General features: G+C 50.1%; 2 protein-coding genes across 2 annotated transcripts in view; both read right to left on the reverse strand.

Annotated features, from left to right (window-relative positions):
* The window catches only part of LOC143767327 (uncharacterized), a 760,398-nt gene that overhangs the window by 438,079 nt on the left and 295,511 nt on the right, over positions 1-26,808 (reverse strand). The gene's annotated exons all lie outside the window — the stretch shown is intronic.
* LOC143767318 (uncharacterized) lies at positions 1,409-25,514 on the reverse strand. Its single transcript, XM_077255558.1, has 5 exons — positions 25,203-25,514; positions 7,542-7,769; positions 7,069-7,155; positions 3,685-3,772; positions 1,409-2,177 (listed from the first exon to the last, which is right to left on the reverse strand). Exons 1-5 carry the CDS (start codon positions 25,258-25,260, stop codon positions 2,066-2,068), a joined length of 573 nt encoding a protein of 190 aa, XP_077111673.1. The 5' UTR covers positions 25,261-25,514; the 3' UTR covers positions 1,409-2,065.

Consider the following 26,808-nt stretch of genomic DNA (forward strand, 5'->3'; position numbering starts at 1 on the left):
CCCTAACCCTAGTTCTAACCCTAGTGGAAAAAAAAAAATATATATTTTCTTTATTTTATTATTGTCCCTACCTATGGGGGTGATAAAGGGGGGGGGTTTATTTATTATTTTTTTATTTTGATCGCTGTGATAGAACCTATCACAGCGGTCAAAATGTACTTGTAACGAATCTGCTGGCCGGCAGATTCGGCGGGCGCACTGCGCATGCGCCCGCCATTTTGGAAGATGGCGGCGCCCATGGAGAAGACGGAAAGACACCGGGAGCCTCGGTAAGTATAAGGGGGTGGAGATCGGGGCACGGGGGGAGTCGGAGCACGGGGGGTGGCATAGGAGCACGGGGGGAGCGGACAGGAGGATGGGGGAGCGGAGCACAAGACGGAGGGGACCGGAGCATAGATCGGTGGCTTGGGGGGGCGATCGGTGGGGTGGGGGGGGTCACATAAGTGTTTCCAGCCATGGCCGATGATATTGCAGCATCGGCCATGGCTGGATTGTAATATTTCACCAGTTTTTTAGGTGAAATATTACAAATCGCTCTGATTGGCTGTTGAAAGTGAAACAGCCAATCAGAGCGATCGTAGCCACGGGGGGGGGGGGGGGGGGGGGTAAGCCACCCCCCCTGGGCTGAAGTACCACTCCCCCTGTCCCTGCAGATCGGGTGAAATTGGAGTTAACCCTTTCACCCGATCTGCAGGGACGCGATCATTCCATGACGCCACATAGGCGTCATGGGTCGGATTGGCACCGACTTTCATGACGCCTACGTGGCGTCAAAGGTCGGGAAGGGGTTAAAGGGGTCATTCTATCATCAGATGCTTTATGATGACACACTGCTCAAAGTCTCATGACTGCTGCAGCCAATCATAGGCCGCAGTGGTACGTGACATCACTTCCTGTCTGCACATACCATGCGGCAACCTGTGCTACTTTCAGGTGGGTGCTGACAGCACTGGCATATCCACAGCCAGCAGTGTCTGAAAATAAACCTCCACCATCTGTACACGGTCTCCGTGAAAGAGGTAGCACACAAATCCCTCTCCTCTCTGCTGACATTGACCATCTCTCCTATCACTTCACTGCTGGCACACAGATCACTCTCTCCTCTCTGCTGACATTAGTAGTCTCTTCTGCTATCACCTTAGTGCAGAACAGAGCACACAAATCACTCTGCCCTCTGCCGATATTGCTCGTCTCCTCCGCTATTACGTGCGGATATCCCTCGGGTACAGCTGAGTAGTGATGTCAGCTGTAAGGATAGAGGGATTTGTGTGCTCCCTCCTGCACAGGGACAGTGAAAACATAACGGAGGTTTAGCTTCACACACCAATCACAAACCATAAATAAACACGGACTGTTGCTCCATCTCCTATAAAGACCATGTGGTTAGTCTGAAGTGTAAGTTTTTAGTGACAGACTAATATAAATATACAGAAGATAATTACACGCTGTGTGGACTGTTGGCCACTAGATGGCATGAAATACAGTTATAATAATTTTTATTTTTAGAACACCAACATATTCCACAGCACTTTACATTGCACAGGTTTGTGCAGACAATAAAAGACATTACAGAATAACACATAATTCACATACCAAAAAGATCGAGGGTCCTGCTGCTCGCAAGCTTACAATCTATGAGGAAATAGGGGGTACACGAAGGGTAAATGGTAAGATTTGCTTATATTGTACGGTCCGGCCATAATATAATAAATAGAGTAATTGCTTAACGCTGCATGAACCGGTCACCATCCAGTATGTGCACAGTACAGACACAGAGGGCTAATAAGTGCATGGAGGGTGTGAACAAACACAATAATAATTTTTAGGGCGCCAATATATTCTGCAGCACTTTACCATTTTAGAGATGTGACAAAAAGTTTGGATTGTTACTTCAGTATTTTTAGGCGGATGTTTCTCTGGTTATTGAAGTACAATTATAGACATTTCATACATTTTTAAACTTTTGAGAAAATACATCAAACTTATGCAGAGACTTAATATTTACAGGATTGTCCTTTATTTTCCCCAAGACTTCAGTAATTCGCCCTGTTGGAACAACTGGCTGTCAAGATTGCATCTTTACATGGTCAGTTACAGCAGAGCTGCCATTAAGGTGTATAAGTTCAGTGGGAGAGGCCGCGCCGACCCCACTCTTCTTGGCTCTGTCACATCGTTTTCTGAATGGAGAGAAGAAACAATAATCAAATAAGTTTTCTACAAACAGTGTTCTATAAGTGGAGCCTAAAGGGTTAATTTCCATCTCGGCCGTACATGACAGACGGGAGAATTGGCGTCCACAGGACATGTGCTGCTACCATGGAAGTGAATGGGACTCTGCCTGCAATACCAGAGACCGCCACAATGAGATGTGTGGCGCTGTGCCTGGTAATGAAGGGAAATCTGTGCTCGTAGCCCGACCACTGATTGACAGGGTCACGGAAGTCGGATCAGCACTGACTAGTCATTAAGGGTAGTCCGGCTTCAGAGGGCGGCTTTGCCCGCGATACAGTATGTGCAGCCAAAGAAAGGTCCCTCTGTACAGGATGGTGCAAGGGAAAATGGAACCACCACGTGCAAGTCAGAACTAACTGGATTTTTGGAACTTGTTGTTGCGGCTGTAATGTGACCCCGTTTACGTGCAGCACAGACCAATCTTTAGCCACGTGACCTGTATTTTGGCCAAAGTGTCTGTAGAGCAAATTTTTGGCATCCTAATCTGAGAGCAGCATGATACAGAGACAGAGATCCGGATTCCAGCGATGTGTCACTTACGGGGATGCTTGCTATAGTTTTGCTAAAATCACTGTTTTATCAGCAGGAGATTATCACTAGAGGACTAGTAACACTGCTGCCAGGTTATCAAGCCCCGCCCACATCACCGATTGGCAGATCTGTGTACACTGTGCAGAAAGCTGCCAATCAGTGATGTAGATAGGGTTCTACTGAATTCATCAGTCAGAACTATCAGATCTGCAGCAGAGAACACTGCGATTTTAGCAAAACTACAGCACACGGCCCAGTAAGTGACAAATTGCTGGAATCAGGGGCTCTGCATCATGCTGCTCTCAGATGAAGGAGTAAAAATCTGCTGACATATTCCCTTTAAATTGTCTTTCCTTTATCCAATACCCCTCATTACTCCTCGGGAGGTGCCACCGACAGGATTACGGGGTATCGCATCCTATTCTAGTTAAAGGGAACCTGTCACCCCCAAAATTGAAGATGAGCTAAGCCCACCGGCATCAGGGGCTTATCTACAGCATTCTGTAATGCTGTAGATAAGCCCCCGATGTCAGCTGAAAGAGGAGAAAAAGAGGTTAGATTATACTCACCTGGGGGAGCGGTCCGATCCGAGGCCTCCCATCTTCTTATGATGACGTCCTCTTCTTGTCCTCATGCTGCGGCTCCGACTCCAGCGTACTTTATCTGCCCTGTTGAGGGCAGAGCAAAGTACTGCAGTGCGCAGGCGCTGGGCCTCTCTGACCTTTCCTGGCGCCTGCGCACTGCAGTACTTTGCTCTCCTAGTGTATCACAGCTCCCACTACACATATGACAGGGGTGAGGGTCCCCTCTGATATCCCAGAACGTGGATTAGGGGGTCCTAATAGGACAAACTCAGAATTGCTGAAAAAGTCACAAGTTACAGTGCAAGAGAGAATATGAGACTGAACCATCCAAGATTACCTCTTTTTGTAGTAGATGACGACCCCGGCAATGACGACCCCGGCAATGACAGCTACTATAATCCCAGTCATTGCACCAGGACTTAACCCTTAAATGTAAAGTACAAAATAAAGTTACAACCTCTGAATACAGACACAGTCCCCACCATCCATAGACGTTGTGATCATGTGCACAAAAGGGAATATGTTTTTACTATATAAACTGAAGGCAGCATGATGTAAGGGCAGAGAACCTGATTTCAGTGATGTGTCACTTATTAGGATGTGTTGTAGTATTATTAATATTATTATTTATTGTTATAGTGCCATTTATTCCATGGCGCTTTACATGTGAGGAGGGGTATACATAATAAAAACAAGCACAATAATCTTAAACAATACAAGTCATAACTGGTACAGGAGGAGAGAGGACCCTGCCCGCGAAGGCTCACAATCTACAAGGGATGGGTGGGAATACAGTAGGTGAGGATAGAGCTGGTCATGCAGCGGTTTGGTCGATCGGTGGTTACTGCAGGTTGTAGGCTTGTCGGAAGAGGGGGGTCTTCAGGCTCTTTTTGAAGGTTTCGATGGTAGGCGAGAGTCTGATGTGTTGTGGTAGAGGGTTCCAGAGTAGGGGTGATGCGCGAGAGAAATCTTGTATACGATTGTGGGAAGAGGAGATAAGAGGGGAGTAGAGAAGGAGATCTTGTGAGGATCGGAGGTTGCGTGTAGGTAAGTACCAGGAGACGAGGTCACAGATGTATGGAGGAGACAGGTTGTGGATGGCTTTGTACGTCATGGTTAGGGTTTTGTACTGGAGTCTCTGGGCAATGGGGAGCCAGTGAAGGGATTGACAGAGGGGAGAGGCAGGGGAATAGCGGGGGGACAGGTGGATTAGTCGGGCAGCAGAGTTTAGAATAGATTGGAGGGGTGCGAGAGTGTTCGAGGGGAGGCCACAGAGTAGGAGGTTACAGTAGTCGAGGCGGGAGATGATGAGGGCATGGACTAGGGTTTTTGCAGATTCTTGGTTGAGGAATGTATGGATTCATGAAATATTTTTAAGTTGAAGTCGGCAGGAAGTGGAAAGGGCTTGGTATGTGGTTTGAAGGAGAGATCAGCGTCAAGGATTACCCCGAGGCAGTGAGCTTGTGGGACTGGGGAGAGTGGGCAGCCGTTTACTGTAATGGATAGGTTCGTTGGGGGGGGTCGGGTGAGATGGGGGAAAGATGATGAATGGTGTTTTGTCCATGTTAAGTTTCAGAAATCTAGCGGAGAAGAAGCATGAAATAGTGGACAGACATTGAGGGATTCTGGGTAGTAGGAGGTGATATCTGGTGCAGAGATGTAGATCTGTGTGTCATCAGCATAGAGGTGATACTGAAAGCCATGAGATTCTATGAGCTGTCCCAGGCCAAAGGTGTAAATGGAGAAGAGCAGGGGCCCAAGGACTGAACCTTGTGGGACTCCGACAGATAGGGGGCGAGGTGAGGAGGTAGTGTGTGAGTGGGAGACGCTGAATGTCCGGCCTGTTAGGTATGATGAGATCCAGGATATGGCCAAGTCTGTGATGCCAAGGGATGAGAGGGTCTGTAATAATAGGGAATGGTCCACTGTGTCAAAGGCAGAGGACAGGTCCAGGAGGAGGAGGACAGAGTAGTGTCGCTTGCTCTTGGCGGTTAAGAGGTCGTTGGTGACCTTAGTTAGGGCAGTTTCAGTGGAATGGTGTGACCGGAAGCCAGATTGTAAGCGGTCGAAGAGGGAGCAGGAAGATAGATGGGAGGACAGTTCAAGGTAAACGTGTTGTTCCAGTAGTTTGGAGGCATAAGGGAGAAGTGATATAGGGCGATAGCTAGATACAGAGGATGGGTCAAGAGAGGGCTTGAGGATAGGTGTGATGGAGGCATGTTTAAAGCTTGAGGGGAAAACACCAGTTGTTAGTGATAGGTTGAAGAGATGGGTTAGGGTTGGGATGAAGACTGTGGTGAGGTTTGGGATGAGGTGGGATGGGAGCGGGTCAAGTGCACAGGTGGTGAGATGCGATCTTGAGAGTAGAGTGGAGAGTTGATCTTCTGTAATGGTGGAGAAGTTGGTTTTGGAGGTGGAGGGCTGGGAAGTCGGGAGGAAGGGCTCTGGGGGTTGTTGACCAAAACTGTCTCTGATGCTATCAATCTTCTGCTTGAAAAATGAGGCAAAGTCTTCAGCTGAGATGAGTGGGGAGGGAGGAGGTGCTGGGGGACGGAGGAGAGAATTGAAGGTGTTGAATAACTGTTTAGGGTTGTGAGACAGGGAGGATATGAGAGATGTGAAGTAGGTTTGTTTAGCTGTGGCGAGTGTGGTCTTGAAAGTAGTGAGGGACTGTTTGAATACGATGAAGTGCTCGTTGGAGTGGGATCTTTTCCATCTGCGCTCAGCAGCCCTGGAAGCTCGCCTCAGTTCTTTGGTCAGGCTAGTGTGCCAGGGCTGTCTGTTGATTTTGCGAGCTTTGGTATGTGTAAGTGGGGCAGCAGATTCCAAAGCTACAGCTATTGTGGTGTTATATAGAGCGGCAGCGTCATCCGCATTGTGTATCAAAACAATCAGTGTTTTATCAGCAAGAGATTATCACTAGAGGACTATATCTCACATGCAGGGAAGTCTGGCCAACCTGTGTAACCCCGCCCCCATTACTGATTGGCAGATTGAACAGGAAGCTGCCAATCAGGGGTGTGGGTGGGGTTATACACAGCGCAGCATTCTGACCACTGCTACATCTACAGCAGAGAAAACAGGGATTCTATCAAAGTCGCAGGAAGCAGCCAAGTGAGTGACCCATCCCTGGAATCAAGTTCAGAGAAAGTGGAGCAAGTTCAGAGAGGAGCTACCAGGATGGTGAGCCGACTGTAGATTATGTCCTACAAGGAGCGGTTATAGGATCTGGGAATATTTAGCTTGGAAAAAAGAAGGCTAAAGGGGTCTTAATAGCTGTCTACAAATATCTGGAGGGCTGTCACAGTGTAGAGGGATCATCATTATTCTCACTTGCACATGGAAACACAAGAAGCAATGGAAGGAAACTGGAAGGGAGAAGATACAGATTAGATATAAGAAAACACTTTCTGACAGTGATGGTGATCAATGAGTGGAACAGGCTGCCACAAGAGGTGGTGAGTTCTCCTTCAATGGAAGTCTTCACACAGAGGCTGCACAGACATCAGTCTGGGATGATTTAGTGAATCCTGCATTGCGCAGGGGGCTGGACACGATGCCCCTGGAGACTTCTTCTAACTCTGGCATTCTAGGATTCTATGAATCAGGGTCTCTGTCCCTCCATTATGCTGCCCTCAGATTACACAGCAAACACCTGCTGACAGATTCTCAATAACACCATAACCCTTCACATCTATGAAAAATACCTCCTTAAACAAACCTGTGGTATTCTTTGGGTCAAAGCTATTGGGGGCCATGCTCCTCGGGCCAGTAATCGATGGGGCTGCGCTTGTTGGGTCATCTAATCCTAGAGAGGAAACACCGACATGTTACACGATAAGAAACATGAATTCTAAACAGTCAATTACGGAGTTATTCATTTATATAAAGGGGGAGTCTAATGTGACGAATCAGATTATTAGTAGACTATTTCTGAAATACTCTGTGCTGCTGCATCCTTCTCCCTCCACTATGTGGCTGGCAGTCTACGTGGCCACCTATAACTCCAGTACTGCTGCGATCTGATTGGCTCAATGATCAGTGGTCACTGATCTTCTCTGGCAGAACGTACTGATACAGGAGGGTCCCATCTATGGAGAATGGGGGTTGTAAACATAACTCCCATAGAAGTGAATGGAGAAAGCAGTGTACATGTACGGCCTCCACCCTATTAATCCTGTGGCGGACACTCACCAGTCCGGGTGTAGTTTACACGTCGTGTGACTCCATTAGCATCGGTACAACTCAGGGTGATCTCCCCGTTCCATGTGATCTTTCCACAGAAGATCTTCGAGCATCCACCAGCTTTGTCCTTGGTCCCAACTATTACATTTAGGTCAAAACGTTGTTCCCCACTATAAGCGATACAGTCATGGAAGCATTCCTGCACCTCCACACACTGATCGGGCGCATCCACCTCTCCTAAAAGTAAAAACAAGTATATGATGGGATCTCCTCCCCCTTGTATAAATGACACAGACAGTGAAAGGCTGGCATCCTGAAGACCTGACACATCGCTGGCTTTTCTGCTCCAGTACAGGCCACGTTACCCAAATAATCTACAGTGGGGGAATAAGTATTTGATCCCTTGCCGATTTTGTAAGTTTGCCCCCCACTGACAAAGACATGAACAGTCTATAATTTTAAGGGTAGGTTAATTTTAACATTGAGAGATAGAATATCAAAAATAAAATCCAGAAAATCACATTGTATAAATTCTATAAAATTTATTTGCATTTTTCAGTGAGAGATAAGTATTTGATCCCCTACCAACCATTAAGTGTTCTGGCTCCTACAGACCAGTTAGATGCTCCTAATCAACTCGTTACCTGTAATAAAGGCAGCTGTCTTACATAGTCACCTTTATGAATGACTCCTGTCCACAGACTCAATTTATCAGTCAGACACTAACCTCTACAACATGGCCAAGACCAAAGAGTTTTATAAGGATGTCAGGGACAAGATCATAGACCTGCCCAGGGCTGGAATGGGCTACAAAACCATAAATAAGAAGCTGGGTGAGAAGGAGACAACTGTTGGTACAATAGTAAGAAAATGGAAGAAATACAAAATGACGGTCAATCGACACCGATCAGGGGCACCATGCAAAATCTCACCTCGTGGGGTATCCTTGATCATGAGGAAGCTGAGAGATCAGCCTAAAATTACATGGGGTGAACTTGTTAATGATCTCAAGGTAGCTGGGACCACAGTCACCAAGAAAACCATTGGTAACACATTACGCCGTGAAGGTTTAAAATCCTGCAGTGCCCACAAGGTCCCCTTGCTCAAGAAGGCACATGTGCAGGCCCGTCTGAAATTTGCCAATGGACACCTGGATGATTCTGTGAGTGATTGGGAGAAGATTGCTGCAGTTAGAGGAGACAAAAATTGAGGTCTTTGGTATTAACTCAACTCGCCGTGTTTGGAGGACGAGAAATGCTGCCTATGACCCAAAGAGCACCATCCCCACCGTCAAGCATGGAGGTGGAAACATTATGTTTTGGGGGTGTTTCTATGCTAAGGGAACAGGACTATTTCACTGCATCAATGAGAGAATGGATGAAGCCATGTACCATAAAATCCTGAGTGATAACCTTCCCTCCACCAGGACATTAAAAATAGGTCGTGGCTGGGTCTTCCAGCAAGACAATGACCTAAAACAGGGGTCTTAAACACGCGGCCCGCATGCGGCCCCTTCGTCTGCTTCATGCGGCCCGCTGGCCTCTGATAGGCCGGCGGCTGACACTAGTATTGCTGTGCAGAGAGCCGGTCTCTGCGCGGCAATACACTGCACTACAGCACGGATGTCGGTGGCTGCTGGAGCGAGCGCGATCGTTAAGGGGTCTATGTGCCTGCCGGGCTGCAGGAGCAGAAAGGACGCCGAGGGAACGGAGGACAGGTGAGAAGAATCTTTTTTTCCTTCTCTGTTATGTGTATGTGAAAATGGGGGGGACTGCAATATGGGGGGGGCCTGTCTGCAATATGGGGGGGCCTAGATGGAGGACCTGTCTGCATTATGGGCGGGCCTGGATGGGGGACATGTCTGCAATATGGGGGGCCTGGATGGGGGACCTGTCTGCAATATGGGGGGGCCTGGATGGGGGACCTGTCTGAAATATGGGGGGAGCCTGGATGGGGGACCTGTCTGAAATATGGGGGGCCTGTCTGAAATATGGGGGACCAAGATGGGGGATCTGTCTGAAATATGGGGGGACCAGGATGGGGGACATGTCTGCAATATATGGGGGGACCTGGATGGGAGACCTGTCTGCAAGATGGGTACAAGGATGGGGGATATAACGACAAGAATGGAACCAGGATGGGGACGTTACTACCAGATGAGGACCAGGATGGGGCCATATCTACAAGATGGGGACCAGCCTGGGGCATTATTACAAGATAGGGACTAGCATGGGGCATTACTGCAAGATAGGGACCAGCATGGGGCATTACTACAAGATGGGGACCAGCATGGGGCATTACTACAAGATGGGGACCAGCATGGGGCATTACTACAAGATGGGGACCAGCATGGGGCATTACTACAAGATGGGGACCAGCATGGGGCATTAGTACAAGATAGGGACAAGCATGGGGCATTACTACAAGATAGGGACCAGCATGGGGCATTACTACAAGATAGGGACAAGCATGGGGCACATTACTATAAGATGGGGACTAGCATGGGGCATTACTACAACATAGGGACCAGCATGGGGCATTACTACAAGATAGGGACCAGCATGGGGCATTACTACAAGATGGGGACCAGCATGGGGCATTACTACAACATAGGGAACAGCATGGGGCATTACTACAACATAGGGACCAGCATGGGGCATTACTACAACATAGGGACCAGCATGGGGCACATTACTATAAGATGGGGACCAGCATGCGGCATTACTACAACATAGGGACCAGCATGGGGCATTACTACAAGATAGGGACCAGCATGGGGCATTACTACAAGATGGGGACCAGCATGGGGCATTACTACAACATAGGGACCAGCATGGGGCATTACTACAACATAGGGACCAGCATGCGGCATTACTACAAGATAGGAACCAGCATGGAGCACATTACTATAAGATGGGGACCAGCATGGGGGATTACTACAAGATAGGGACCAGCATGGGTCATTACAAGATAGGGACCAGCATGGGGCATTACTACAAGATAGGGACTAGTTCAAAAGGTATATAGAGAAAAAAATGGTATCACTAAAAATGTCATTTTGTCATGCATTATTTGCATTTTCGGCCCCAGAAATTAAATGTTTTTCCGTGTGCAGCCCATATACCCAGCCGAGTTTGAGACCCCTGACCTAAAACATACAGCCAAGGCAACAAAGGAGTGGCTCAAAAAGAAGCACATTAAGGTCATGGAGTGGCCTAGCCAGTCTTCAGACCTTAATCCCATACAAAACTTATGGAGGGAATTGAAGCTTCGAGTTGCCAAGCGACAGCCTCAAAATCTTAATGATTTAGAGATGATCTGCAAAGAGGAGTGGACCAAAATTCCTCCTGACATGTTCGCAAACCTCAGCATCAACTACAAAAAACATCTGACTGCTGTGCTTGACAACAAGGGTTTTGCCACCAAGTATTGAGTCTTGTTTGCCAGAGGGATCAAATACTTATTTCTCACTGCAAAACGCAAATACATTTATATAATTTATACAATGTGATTTTCTGGATTTTATTTTTGATACTGTATCTCTCAATGTTAAAATTAACCTACCCTTAAAATTATAGACTGTTCATGTCTTTGTCAGTGGGCAAACTTACAAAATCAGCAAGGGATCAAATACTTATTTACCCCTTTGTAGGTGGTAACTTGCTGACTGCAGCGGGAAACCACCAACACAGAGATTTGGAAGGAGAATGGATGAGGGGGTCTCCTACTGTTCATTAGACCATTAATGTAGAGATTGTCACACACTGATCTATTTCCAAAAAAAGGTCATTTCGCAGTGACCCAAAAAACTTAAGCCTGCCCCCATCACACTGCCACAGACTAAATGTATCCATCCACCTCCGAGGAGTTCACGTCATACAGATTTATACAGCAGCCATGAAAGTGGAGTTTTTACGAGCTGAAAATAAGCAAGTTTACATTCTGCTTTCATTCTGTCGCTGTTAGAGCTTTTCTCTTACATGGTGTACAGCTCAATGTCAAGGAGATCGATCACCAATACCTAGACGAGTATGTGCAGTCTTTAAAAAGAACCTAACAGTGGACACATCATGCCCAATCCACCGGCAGCAAGTATCAGGCACCGGATGGATGATTTCAGACCTGCATGTTTTACTCTGAAAAGCCACGACTGACTGAGCTGGCCGGGAGACTAGTTGGACAGGCTTCTCCTCACTCACTGAAAAATTTGCTCTGTCACTAAGGGGTTAAGAAGAACACAGTGAAAGTTTCTCAGTGGCCAAGTGTCTCCTGACCAGACCCCAAACGGACATCTCTGAGGCATTCTGCATAGACAAGTTGTCATCGCTCTCCACCCAGCATCCAGGCTCTAGAAGAGGCCGTTCTTAAGAATGGAAAAAGATATATGTTGCAATATGTTGCCAACTTGTTCCTTCCAGAACTAGAAGATTGGGACGCAGGTAAATCCTCTGTGATCACTGAACCATCCGGATTTACCACATCCAACACATTCCATTAATGTTATTTCTCTTGCGTCTAGTGTCTCCACAAGAGAAGCTGCCATGATTTCTAGAATTTCCATCCCCTGTGCTAGAACATCTGGCTGCTGCATAAGTACGTAGCATCCAACCCGCAGCAATCCCTGACCGTGGGAACGTCCCCTTACATGTCTGCAGCTTAGGCTACTTTCACACTTGCGTTTTTTTTAATCCGTCGCAATCCGTTGTTTTTGGAAAAAAACACATCCTGCAAATGTGCCCGCAGGATCCGTTTTTTTTTCCCATAGCCTTGTATTGCCGACGGATTGCAACGTATGGCCACACGTCGCGTCCATCGTGCAATGGATCCGTCGTGTTTTGGCGGACCATCGTCACGAAAAAACTTAAGGGATCCGCCATTTCCGAAACTCCGCCCCCTCCTCCCCGGACTTCAGAACGGGCAGCGGATGCGTTGAAAAACTGCATCCGCAACCCACGTCAGGCACAAATTTGCACAACGTCCATCGGTACGTCGCGCCGATGCTTAGCGACAGATCCGTACCGACGGAAGTGTGAAAGAGGCCTTAGGGTACGTGTCCACGTTCAGGAAACGCTGCGTGTTTGACGCTGCGTGGGGCCGCAGCATCAAACACGCAGTGTCCAGATGTTACAGCATAGTGGAGGGGATTTTATGAAATCCCGTGTCCACTATACGTGGAAACACGCATCCGTCGGCCCTGCGACTCTGGACATGCTGCGCGTCTTTTAAGATCGCAGCATGTCCGTGTTCCTTGCGGCGACGCTGCGTCGCCGCAAGGAATAACACAGGGCCCTATGCGAGGGGTGCGATGATGCCGGATGTGTGCAATGAACACATCCGGCATCATCGCGTCCCAGAAGGGGGCAGGGCTTAGCGCCGAGCGGGTTTGCCGCTCTTACAATACCGCCGGCCATCCTGAACGTGGACACGTACCCTTAGTGTGCACCTGTATCTTTCAAGCCACGATGTTCCTCCAGGGGTCATCTATGGTGAGAGGAGAGGTCAGTGGAGGTGACAGATAGCAGCACGTCCACAATTCCAGTCCTCAAGAGCCACCAACAGGTCATGTTTTCAGGATTTCCTTAGTATTGCACAGGTGATGGATTGCTTGCCTGTGCAGGTGATGCAATTATCATCTGTGCAATACTAAGGAAATCCTGAAAACATGACCTGTTGGTGGCTCTTGAGGACCGGAGTTGGGGAACACTGCCTTATGGGGTACACCCAGGGCCGGCATTAGGGGCAGGCAGACTAGGCAGCTGCTTAGGGCCCCCGCTGCCCTAGGGACCCCCAGCCAGTGGTGGACATACTGCTGATGGCACTGCTCTGGGGCCCAGAGGTGGAGGGGGGCCCCTGCAGGCAGGCCCGGTATCATGCAGGATCAGGCCCCTCTCACTCCCTCCTGTAATCATGGAACACCGAGTGCAGGAGAGAGAGGGGCGCGAAGTGCAGGAGATCAAAAAGGGGGCGTGTCATGCAGGGAGAGACGCTGGCCAATGAACGCTTTCCTCACTAGACTGAGGAGAGCGCTCACTGGCTGCAGTCTGTCCCCCTGCATGGCGCGTCCCAATGGTGAGTACTCACCTACACAGTCAGGGGGCCCAGCTGCACAGCACACAGGAACAGCAGTGGAGGAAGGGCTGGACTTACAGGGGGTCTTCTGCTCCCTCCACTGTTCTAATCAGAGCAGGCTGCAGGGTCTCCTCACAGAGAAGAGATGGGGGAGGAGCTCACTTCACGGGACAGCATGGCAGCACCAGGGGGCTGATATCAGTGCTGTCTGCTCTATGCCCCATCCCCCACAGTAGTGGGTTCTGCAGCCCTCTCCTGATGAACTATGTGACCTCATCCAGGGCTCCTCTGATCACCTGTGAGCTGATATCACAGATTAGTATGTGTGTATGTATATGCTTGTATGTGTGTGTATGTATGTGTGCATCTGTGTATGTGTGTGTATCTATGTGTATGTTTCTATCTGTGTATGTATGTACGGTATATGTGTGTATGTATGGTATATTTGTATGGCTGTGTGTATGCATGTACAGTATATGTGTGTATGTATGTTTATGTGCATGTACATACAGTATATGTATGTTTATACTATATGTGTATATACTGTATGTGTGTATGTACGGTACGTGTATGTGTATCTGTATGTATGTACGGTATATTTGTGTATGTATGGTATATTTGTATGGGGGTGTGTATGCATGTACAGTATGTGTATGTATGTACAGTATGTGTGTATCTGCAATAAATTTGTATGTATATATGGTATATATGTTTGTTTATGTGCATGTACATACAGAATGTGTATGTAAATGTGTGTGCGGTATGTTTATACTATATGTCTATATACTGTGTGTATGTACGGTACATCTATGTATGGTATGTGTTTGTATGTACGGTATACTGTATTTATTTGTATTTGTGTGTATGTATGTACGATATGTGTATACAATATGTGTATATAACGTAATAATGTATGTGTGTATGTACAGTATGTGTGTGTATGCACAGTACGTGTATATGTATGTATGGTATGTGTGTATGTATGTAAGGTATATGCATGTATATGTATGTACGATATATGTATGTGTATCTGTGTGTATGTACGGTATGTGTGTGAATGTACGGTATATGCATGTGTGTATGTACGGTATGTGTATGTATGACGGTATATGTATGTGTATCTGTGTGTATGTATGGTATATGTATGTGTTTGCATATACTGTATTTATATGTGTATCTGTATGTATGTACGGTATATGTGTGTATGTTTGTACAGTATATGTAGAGCAGATACCAGACATATCGTGGTTATGTAATCTACTAGATGGTGGCCTGATTCTAACGCATCGGGTATTCTAGAGTATGTATGTATATAGCAGCCACATAGTATATAGCAGACACGCAGTATATAACAAAGCCCACGCAGTATATAATACAGGCCACGCAGTATATAACAGTGGCCACGCAGTGCATAACACAGCCCACGCAGTATATAACAGTATTCACATAGTATATAACACTGCCCTCATAGTATACAGCAGCCACGCAGTATATAACACAGCCCACGTAGTATATAACACAGCCCACGTAGTATATAACACAGCCCACGTAGTATATAGCACAGCCCACGTAGTATATAACAGCCCACGTAGTATATAACAGCCCACATAGCATATAACACAGCCCACGCAGTATATAACACTGTTCATGTAGTATATAACACTGTCCTCGTAATATACAGCAGCCACGCAGTATATAACACAGCCCACGTAGTATATAGCACAGCCCACGTAGTATATAGCACAGCCCACGTAGTATATAGCACAGCCCACGCAGTATATAGCACTGGCCACGTAGTATATAGCACAGCCCACGTAGTATATAGCACAGCCCACGTAGTATATAGCACAGCCCACGTAGTATATAGCACAGCCCACGTAGTATAAAACACAGCCCACATAGTATCTAACACTGGCCACGTAGTATATAGCAGCCACGTGGTATATAACACAGCCCACATAGCATATAGTAGTGTGGGCACCATATCCATGTTAAAAAAAATAATTAAAATAAAAAATAGTTATATACTCACCTTCGGCATCCAGCGAAGCTGTCCCGATGCACGCGCTGCTGCCGCCAGCTTCCGTTCCCAGAGCTGCATTGCGAAATTACCCAGATGACTTAGTGGTCTTGCGAGCATCGCGCATTGGCGGATGAAGGAAGGTGAGAATAGCAGGTTTTGTTTTTTTTTATTATTATTTTTAACATTAGATCTTTTTACTATTTCTGTGTGATGTGCAATATGTTAGTATTTGGGGCCCCATTTTAAACTTTTGCCTAGGGCCCCACTTTGCCGAAAACCGGCCCTGGGTACACCTGCCCCACAAAGAGGAATCCCGGGCCATAATGGCCACTTATGGCTCTATCACATGCTGCACAGTAATATCTGGCTTTTCTTTCAGCTTCCACATAGAGATGTAGACTCACCTAAGGCTTCTTTCACACTCGCGTCGGCACGGGGCCTTCGCTATGCGTCGGCCCGACGTGCCGACGCGCGTTGTGAAAGTAATGCCCGACATGAGCAGCGGAAGCAGTTTTACAACGCATCCGCTGCCCTATTGTAATGTCCGGGGAGGAGGGGGCGGAGTTTCTTTTGCGCATGCGCGGTCGAAAATGGCGGACACGACGCGTAAAAAAACGTTACATGTAACTTTTTTTGTGCCGACGGTCCGCCAAAACATGACGCAACCGTCGCACGATGGATGCGACGTGTGGTCATACGTCGCAATGCGTCGCTAATGTAAATCTATGGGGAAAAGACACATCCTGCAGGCAACTTTGCAGGACGCGTTTTTTCTCCTAAACGACGCATTGCGACGTACAGCAAACAACGCTAGTGTGAAAGTAGCCTAAGTCATACAAAGAACTGCAAGTCCCAGGAAACCCTGCACTACAAGACGTTCTACTGAGCCAATGCGGAGCTCACAGGAGCAGCGGAGAACACAGAACAGTGGCCTGTGAATAAAGTGTATGGCCCCTGTCACAGGAGGATTCAGGGAATCTATTCTTCTCTGCTCTGTTAACTGGCAGCACGGTGGCTCAGTGGTTAGCACTGTACTATATATAAGGTAAACTGGTGCTGCAGTGGTTAGCATTGGACTATATATACGGCAAAGTGTTGTCTCGGTGGTTAGCACTGTACTAGATATACGGCAAAGTGGTGGAGCAGTGGTTAGCACTGTACTATATATAAGGTAAAGTGGTGCTGAAGTGGTTAGCATTGGACTATATACACGGCAAAGTGTTGTCTCACTGGTTAGCACTGTACTATATATATGGCAAACTGCTGGCTCAGTGGTTAGCACTGGACTATATATGGCAAAGTGGTGGCTTAGTGGTTAGCACTGGACTATATACACAGCAAAGTGTTGTCTCAGTGGTAAGCACTGTACTATACAGTTAGGTCCATATATATTTGGACAGAGACAACATTTTTCCAATTTTGGAAATAAACATTACCACAATGAATTTTAAACAAAACAATTCAGATGCAGTTGAAGTTCAGACTTTCAGCTTTCATTTGAGGGTATCCACATTAAAATTGGATGAAGGGTTTAGGAGTTTCAACTCCTTAACATGTGCCACCCTGTTTTTAAAGGGACCAAAAGTAATTGGACAGATTCAATAATTTTAAATAAAATGTTCATTTTTAGTACTTGGTTGAAAACCCTTGGCTGGCAATGACTGCCTGAAGTCTTGAACTCATGGACATCACCAGACGCTGAGTTTCCTCCTTTTGATGCTCTGCCAGGCCTTCACTGTGGTGGTTTTCAGTTGCTGTTTGTTTGTGGGCCTTTCTGTCTGAAGTTTAGTCTTTAACAAGTGAAATGCTGCTCAATTGGGTTGAGATCAGGTGACTGACTTGGCCATTCAAGAATATTCCACTTCTTTGCTTTAATAAACTCCTGGGTTGCTTTGGCTTTATGTTTTGGGTCATTGTCCATCTGTAGTATGAAACGACGACCAATCAGTTTGGCTGCATTTGGCTGGATCTGAGCACACAGTATGGCTCTGAAGACCTCAGAATTCATTCGGCTGCTTCTGTCCTGTGTCACATCATCAATAAACACTAGTGACCCAGTGCCACTGGCAGCCATGCATGCCCAAGCCATCACACCGCCTCCGCCGTGTTTTACAGATGATGTGGTATGCTTTGGATCATGAGTTGTACCATGCCTTCGCCATACTTTTCTCTTTCCATCATTCTGGTAGAGGTTGATCTTGGTTTCATCTGTCCAAAGAATGTTCTTCCAGAACTGTGCTGGCTTTTTTAGATGTTTTTTAGCAAAGTCCAGTCTAGCCTTTTTATTCTTGATGCTTATGAGTGGCTTGCACCGTGCAGTGAACCCTCTGTATTTACTTTCATGCAGTCTTCTCTTTATGGTAGATTTGGATATTGATACACCGACCTCCTGGAGAGTGTTGTTCGCTTGGTTGGCTGTTGTGAAGGGGTTTCTCCTCACCATGGAGATTATTCTGCCATCATCCACCACTGTTGTCTTCCGTGGGCGCTCAGGTCTTTTTGCATTGATGAGTTCACCAGTGCTTTCTTTCTCAGGATGTACCAAACTGTAGATTTTGCCACTCCTAATATTGTAGCAATTTCTCGGATGGGTTTTTTCTGTTTTCGCAACTTAAGGATGGCTTGTTTCACCTGCATGGACAGCTCCTTTGACCGCATGTTTACTACACAGCAAAACCTTCCAAATGCAAGCACCACACCTCAAATCATCTCCAGGCCTTTTATCTGCTTAATTGAGAATGACATAACGAAGGGAGTGCCCACACCTGTCCATGAAATAGCCTTGGAGTCAATTGTCCAATTACTTTTGGTCCCTTTAAAAACAGGGTGGCACATGTTAAGGAGTTGAAACTCCTAAAGCCTTCATCCAATTTTAATGTGGATACCCTCAAATGGAAGCTGAAAGTCTGAACTTCAACTGCATCTGAATTGTTTTGTTTAAAATTCATTGTGGTAATGTCTATAACCAAAATGAGAAAAATGTTGTCTCTGTCCAAATATATATGGACCTAACTGTATATATGGCAAACTGCTAGCTCATTGGTTAGCACTGGACTATATATGGCAAAGTGGTGGCTTAGTGGTTAGCATTGTACTATATATAAGGCAAAGTTGTGGCTTAGTGGTTAGCACTAGACTATATATAAGGTGAAGTGATGTGCAGTGGTTAGCACTGTACTATATATAAGGTAAAGTGCTGGTGCAGTGGTTAGCACTGTACAACATAAGGTAAAGTGGTGGCTCAGTGGTTAGCACTGTACTATATGTAAGGTTAAGTTGTGGAGCAGTGATTAGCACTGTACTACATATAAGGTAAAGTGGTGGCTCAGTGATTAGCACTGTACAATATGTAAGGTAAAGTGATGGTGCAGTGGTTAGCACTGGACTATATATAAGGTAAAGTGGTGGCTCAGTGGTTAGCACTACTATATATATATGGCAAAGTGGTGGCGCACAGGTTAGCACTCTACTATATATAAGGCAAAGTGCTGGTGCAGTGGTTAGCAGTACTACATATAAGGCAAGGTGGTGTCTCAGTGCTTAACACTGTACTATATATACAGCAAACTGGTGGCTCAGTGGTTAGCACTAGACTATATAGCAAAGTGGTGGCTCAGTGGTTAGCACTGTACTAGAGATATGGCAAAGTGGAGCAGTGGTTAGCACTGTACTATATATAAGGTAAAGTGGTGGTGCAGTGGTTAGCACTGGATTACAAACACGACAAAGTGGTGTCTGAGTGGTTAGCACTGTACTATATATATGGCAAACTGCTGGCTCGGTGGTTAGCATTGAACTATATATGGCAAAGAGGTGGCTCAGTGGTTAGTACTTTGATATATAAGGCAAACTGGTGGTGCAGTGGTTAGCACGGGACTATATATAAGGTAAGGTGGTGGCTCAGTGGTTAGCACTGTAATACATATCAGGTAAAGTGGTGGCTCAGTGGTTAGCACTGTACTATATGAAAGGTAAAGTGGTGGAGCAGTGATTAGCACTGTACTATACATATATATGGTAAAGTGGTGGCTCAGTGGTTAGCACTGGACTATATATACGGCAATGTGGTGGCTCAGTGGTTAGCACTGGACTATATATAAGGTAACGTGGTGGCTTAGTGGTTAGCACTGTACTATATATAAGGCAAAGTTGTGGTGCAGTGGTTAGCACTGTACTATATAAGGTAAAGTGGTTACTCAGTGGTTAGCACTGGACTATATATAAGGTGGCTCAGTAGTTAGTGGTGGCTCAGTAGTTAGTACTACTATATATGGCAAAGTGGTGGCACAGAGGTTAGCACTCTACTACATATAAGGCAAAGTGCTGGTGCAGTGGTTAGCACTGTACTATATATAATGCAAAGTGGTGTCTCAGTGCTTAGCACTATACTATATATATATATATATATATATATATAGTAAAGTGGTGGCTCAGTGGTTAGCACTGGACTATATATGGCAAATTGATGGCTCAGTGGTTAGCACTGTACTAGATATACGTCATCAAAGTGGTGAAGCAGTGGTTAGCACTGTACTATATATAACGTAAAGTGGTGGTGCAGAGGTTAGCACTGGACTATATACAAGGCAAAGTGGTGTCTCAGTGGTTAGCACTGTACTATATATATGGCAACGTGGTATCTCAGTGGTTAGCACTGGACTATATATGGCAAAGTGGTGGCTCAGTGGTTAGCAATTTAGCAGACATGGTGGGACCCCCAGTGATAATGACAGGAGCCCCCTTCCCCGGAGCAGAAGTGGTGGAACCCCCAGTGATAATGACAGGAGCCCCCTTCCCCGGAGCAGACGTAGTGGGACCCCCAGTGATAATGACAGGAGCCCCCTCCCCCAGAGCAGAAGTGGTGGAACCCCCAGTGGTAGTGACAGGAGCCCCCTTCCCCAGAGCAGAAGTGGTGGAACCCCCACTGATAATGACAGGAGCCCAATCCCCTGGAGCAGACGTAGTGGGACCCCCAGTGATAATGACATGAGCCCCCTCCCCCGAAGCAGACGTGGTGGGACCCCCAGTGATCATGACAGGAGCCTCCTCCCCCGGAGCAGACGTGGTGGGACCCCCAGTTATCATGACAGGACCCCCCTCCCCCGGAGCAGACGTGGTGGGACCCCCAGTGATCATGACAGGAGCCCCCTCCCCCGGAGCAGACGTGGTGGGACCCCCAGTGATCATGACAGGAGCCCCCTCCCACGGATCACACGTGGTGAGACCCCCAGTGATCATGACAGGAGCCCCCTCCCCAGGAGCAGACGTGGTGGAACCCCCAGTGATAATGACAGGAGCCCCCTCCCCCGGAGCAGACGTAGTGGGACCCCCCGTAATCGTGACAGGAGCCCCCTCCCCCGGAGCAGACGTGGTGGGACCCCCAGTGATCATGACAGGAGCCCCCTTCCCTGGAGCAGAAGTGGTGGGACCCCCAGTGATCATGACAGGAGCCTCCTCCCCCGAAGCAGACGTGGTGGGACCCCAGTGATCATGACAGGAGCCCCCTCCCCCGGAGCAGACGTGGTGGGACCCCCAGTGATCATGACAGGAGCCCCCTCCCCAGGAGCAGACGTGGTGGGACCCCCAGTGATCATGACAGGAGCCCCCTTCCCTGGAGCAGATGTGGTGGGACCCCAGTGATCATGACAGGAGCCCCCTCCCCCGGAGCAGACGTGGTGGGACCCCCAGTGATCATGACAGGAGCCCCCTCCCCCGGAGCAGACGTGGTGGGACCCCCAGTGATCATGACAGGAGCCCCCTCCCACGGATCACACGTGGTGAGACCCCCAGTGATCATGACAGGAGCCCCCTCCCCCGGAGCAGACGTAGTGGGACCCCCAGTGATCATGACAGGAGCCCCCTCCCACGGATCACACGTGGTGGAACCCCCAGTGATAATGACAGGAGCCCCCTCCCCCGCAGCAGACGTAGTGGGACCCCCAGTGATCGTGACAGGAGCCCCCTCCCCCGGAGCAGACGTGGTGGGACCCCCAGTGATCATGACAGGAGCCCCCTTCCCTGGAGCAGATGTGGTGGGACCCCAGTGATCATGACAGGAGCCCCCTCCCCCGGAGCAGACGTGGTGGGACCCCCAGTGATCATGACAGGAGCCCCCTCCCCCGGAGCAGACGTGGTGGGACCCCCAGTGATCATGACAGGAGCCCCCTCCCAAGAAGCAGACGTGGTGGGACCCCAGTGATCATGACAGGAGCCCCCTCCCCCCGGAGCAGACGTGGTGGGACCCCCAGTGATCATGACAGGAGCCTCCTCCCCCGGAGCAGACGTGGTGGGACCCCCAGTTATCATGACAGGACCCCCCTCCCCCGGAGCAGACGTGGTGGGACCCCCAGTGATCATGACAGGAGCCCCCTCCCCTGGAGCAGACGTGGTGGGACCCCCAGTGATCATGACAGGAGCCCCCTCCCACGGATCACACGTGGTGAGACCCCCAGTGATCATGACAGGAGCCCCCTCCCCAGGAGCAGACGTGGTGGAACCCCCAGTGATAATGACAGGAGCCCCCTCCCCCGGAGCAGACGTAGTGGGACCCCCAGTAATCGTGACAGGAGCCCCCTCCCCCGGAGCAGACGTGGTGGGACCCCCAGTGATCATGACAGGAGCCCCCTAACCTGGAGCAGAAGTGGTGGGACCCCCAGTGATCATGACAGGAGCCTCCTCCCCCGAAGCAGACGTGGTGGGACCCCAGTGATCATGACAGGAGCCCCCTCCCCCGGAGCAGACGTGGTGGGACCCCCAGTGATCATGACAGGAGCCCCCTAACCTGGAGCAGAAGTGGTGGGACCCCCAGTGATCATGACAGGAGCCTCCTCCCCCGAAGCAGACGTGGTGGGACCCCAGTGATCATGACAGGAGCCCCCTCCCCCGGAGCAGACGTGGTGGGACCCCCAGTGATCATGACAGGAGCCCCCTCCCCAGGAGCAGACGTAGTGGGACCCCCAGTGATCGTGACAGGAGCCCCCTCCCCCGGAGCAGACGTGGTGGAACCCCCAGTGGTAGTGACAGGAGCCCCCTTCCCCAGAGCAGAAGTGGTGGAACCCCCACTGATAATGACAGGAGCCCAATCCCCTGGAGCAGACGTAGTGGGACCCCCAGTGATAATGACATGAGCCCCCTCCCCCGAAGCAGACGTGGTGGGACCCCCAGTGATCATGACATGAGCCCCCTCCCCCGAAGCAGACGTGGTGGGACCCCCAGTGATCATGACAGGAGCCTCCTCCCCCGGAGCAGACGTGGTGGGACCCCCAGTTATCATGACAGGACCCCCCTCCCCCGGAGCAGACGTGGTGGGACCCCCAGTGATCATGACAGGAGCCCCCTCCCCTGGAGCAGACGTGGTGGGACCCCCAGTGATCATGACAGGAGCCCCCTCCCACGGATCACACGTGGTGAGACCCCCAGTGATCATGACAGGAGCCCCCTCCCCAGGAGCAGACGTGGTGGAACCCCCAGTGATAATGACAGGAGCCCCCTCCCCCGGAGCAGACGTAGTGGGACCCCCAGTAATCGTGACAGGAGCCCCCTCCCCCGGAGCAGACGTGGTGGGACCCCCAGTGATCATGACAGGAGCCCCCTAACCTGGAGCAGAAGTGGTGGGACCCCCAGTGATCATGACAGGAGCCTCCTCCCCCGAAGCAGACGTGGTGGGACCCCAGTGATCATGACAGGAGCCCCCTCCCCCGGAGCAGACGTGGTGGGACCCCCAGTGATCATGACAGGAGCCCCCTCCCCAGGAGCAGACGTAGTGGGACCCCCAGTGATCATGACAGGAGCCCCCTTCCCTGGAGCAGATGTGGTGGGACCCCAGTGATCATGACAGGAGCCCCCTCCCCCGGAGCAGACGTGGTGGGACCCCCAGTGATCATGACAGGAGCCCCCTCCCCCGGAGCAGACGTGGTGGGACCCCCAGTGATCATGACAGGAGCCCATTCCCCCGGAGCAGAAGTGGTGGGACCCCCAGTGATCATGACAGGAGCCCCCTCCCAAGAAGCAGACGTGGTGGGACCCCAGTGATCATGACAGGAGCCCCTTCCCCCGGAGCAGACGTGGTGGGACCCCCAGTGATCATGACAGGAGCCCCCTCCCCCGGAGCAGACGTGGTGGGACCCCCAGTGATCATGACAGGAGCCCCCTTCCCTGGAGCAGAAGTGGTGGGACCCCCAGTGATCATGACAGGAGCCCCCTCCCCCCGGAGCAGACGTGGTGGGACCCCCAGTGATCATGACAGGAGCCCCTTCCCCCGGAGCAGACGTGGTGGGACCCCCAGTGATCATGACAGGAGCCCCCTCCCCCGGAGCAGACGTGGTGGGACCCCCAGTGATCATGACAGGAGCCCCCTTCCCTGGAGCAGAAGTGGTGGGACCCCCAGTGATCATGACAGGAGCCCCCTCCCCCCGGAGCAGACGTGGTGGGACCCCCAGTGATCATGACAGGAGCCCCTTCCCCCGGAGCAGACGTGGTGGGACCCCCAGTGATCATGACAGGAGCCCCCTCCCAAGAAGCAGACGTGGTGGGACCCCAGTGATCATGACAGGAGCCCCCTCCCCCCGGAGCAGACGTGGTGGGACCCCCAGTTATCATGACAGGAGCCCCTTCCCCCGGAGCAGACGTGGTGGGACCCCCAGTGATCATGACAGGAGCCCCTTCCCCCGGAGCAGACGTGGTGGGACCCCCAGTGATCATGACAGGAGCCCCCTCCCAAGAAGCAGACGTGGTGGGACCCCAGTGATCATGACAGGAGCCCCCTCCCCCCGGAGCAGACGTGGTGGGACCCCCAGTTATCATGACAGGAGCCCCTTCCCCCGGAGCAGACGTGGTGGGACCCCCAGTGATCATGACAGGAGCCCCCTCCCCCCGGAGCAGACGTGGTGGGACCCCCAGTGATCATGACAGGAGCCCCTTCCCCTGGAGCAGACGTGGTGGGACCCCCAGTGATCATGACAGGAGCCCCCTCCCCCCGGAGCAGACGTGGTGGGACCCCCAGTGATCATGACAGGAGCCCCTTCCCTGGAGCAGACGTGGTGGGACCCCCAGTGATCATGACAGGAGCCCCCTCCCCCCGGAGCAGACGTGGTGGGACCCCCAGTGATCATGACAGGAGCCCCTTCCCTGGAGCAGACGTGGTGGGACCCCCAGTGATCATGACAGGAGCCCCTTCCCTGGAGCAGACGTGGTGGGTCCCCTAGTGATCATGACAGGAGCCCCTTCCCTGGAGCAGACGTGGTGGGACCCCCAGTGATCATGACAGGAGCCCCCTCCCCCCGGAGCAGACGTGGTGGGTCCCCCAGTGATCATGACAGGAGCCCCCTCCCCCCGGAGAGATCACACGTGACTGTGACCGGCTTCATATCTCCGGCTGTGTCCCTTCTCGCGTGGATGGAGACTATCATTGGCACAAGTCCACAACTACTCCCAGTGCTGCGCTATTCAGGTATTACTACAACTCTCAGAAACCACAAGTCTGCAATAGAAGTTTCCGAGAGAAAGATCAAGTCCCGTGCAGCCACCAGGAGGACTACAGCTCCCAGCATGGCAGTCAGGGGCACACTACCTGACATTACCTGAGGTAACGGCCGCCAGGAGCCCGAGCAGCAGAGCAGCGACCACCGGCAGATTCATCTCCGATACTGACAGCGGAGAGCCCGCACCGTTCTGTGCACACAGCCAGCGGGAACTGGATCTGGAAGCCGGCAGGCACAGCACTCACTACCTCACTGGTGAAACTGATGGTGTTCGCCCACCTAGCCCGCCCCCTTCTCTCGCCCGACGGGTCAGAATAGGGGACGCAACTGGGCAGGACAGGGGACGCGATATAGGAGAACAGGGGCAGGACGGGGGCGTGATAAAGCGGAACAGGGGATGCGATATCAGAACAGAAGAGTAGCAAGTCAGGGGGCATGATATTATCAGAACGGGGGGCAGGATAGGGGGTGTGATATAATAGAACAGGGCAAGATAGGGGGTGTGATGGAACACGGGGAAGGATAGGGGGTGTGATAGAACAGAACAGAACAGTGGCAAGTCAGGGGGCATGATATTATCAGAACGGGGGGCAGGATAGGGGGTGTGATAGAACGGGGGGGGGGCAGGATAGGGGGTGTGATAGAACGGGGGGGCAGGGCCGGCGTTAGGGGCAGGCAGACTAGGCAGCTGCCTGGGGCCCCCGCTGCCCTAGGGGCCCCCAGCCAGGGGCAGACATACTGCTGATGGCACTGCTCCAGGGCCCAGAGGTGGAGGGGGGCCCCTGCAGGCAGGCCCGGTATCATGCAGGGTCGGGCCCCTCTCACCCCCTCCTGTAATCATGGAACACCGAGTGTCAGGGAGAGAGCGGGGCGCGAAGTGCAGGAGATCAAAAAGGGGGCGTGTCATGCAGGGAGAGACGCTGGCCAATGAACGCTTTCCTTACCTCACAGTGACCAGACTGAGGAGAGCGCTCACTGGCTGCCGTCTGTCCCCCTGCATGGAGCGTCCCAATGGTGAGTACTCGCCTACAGTCAGGGGCCCCGGCTGCACAGCACATAGGGACAGCAGTGGAGGAAGAGCAGGACTTACAGGGGGTCTTCTGCTCCCTCCACTGTTCTGTTCAGAGCAGGCTGCAGCGTCTCCTCACAGAGCAGAGATGGGGGAGGAGCTCACTGCAGGGGCAGCACGGCAGCAAAATGTATGCTGTGAAGTGACCTGAAAAGTAATGTGCAGTTATAGTGCTCTTTATAACTTATCTCTTTATAATTTTAGTCATGGAACTTTTTGAATTTGAGTCTTTTCCTCCCTTACTGGGAATTTATCATCAGGTGCTGTCTGCTCTGTGCCCCATCCCCCACAGTGGGGTCTGCAGCCTTCTCCAGCTGAACTGACCTGCAGGGCTCATCTGATCACCTATACAAGATTAGTATGTGTGTATGTATATGCTTGTATATGTATGTGTGCATCTGTGTGTATCTATGTGTATGTTTCTATCTGTGTGTGTGTATCTGTGTATGTACAGTATATGTGTGTATGTATGGTATAGTTGTATGGCTGTGTGTGTATGCATGTACAGTATGTGTGTATCTGTGTATGTGAAATAAATTTGTATGGATATATGGTATATATGTATGTTTATGTGCATGTACATACAGTATATGTGTATGTATATGTGTGTACGGTATGTGTATATACTGTATGTGT

Source organism: Ranitomeya variabilis, chromosome 4 (genome assembly GCF_051348905.1).
Source record: "Ranitomeya variabilis isolate aRanVar5 chromosome 4, aRanVar5.hap1, whole genome shotgun sequence".
NCBI lineage: Eukaryota > Metazoa > Chordata > Amphibia > Anura > Dendrobatidae > Ranitomeya > Ranitomeya variabilis.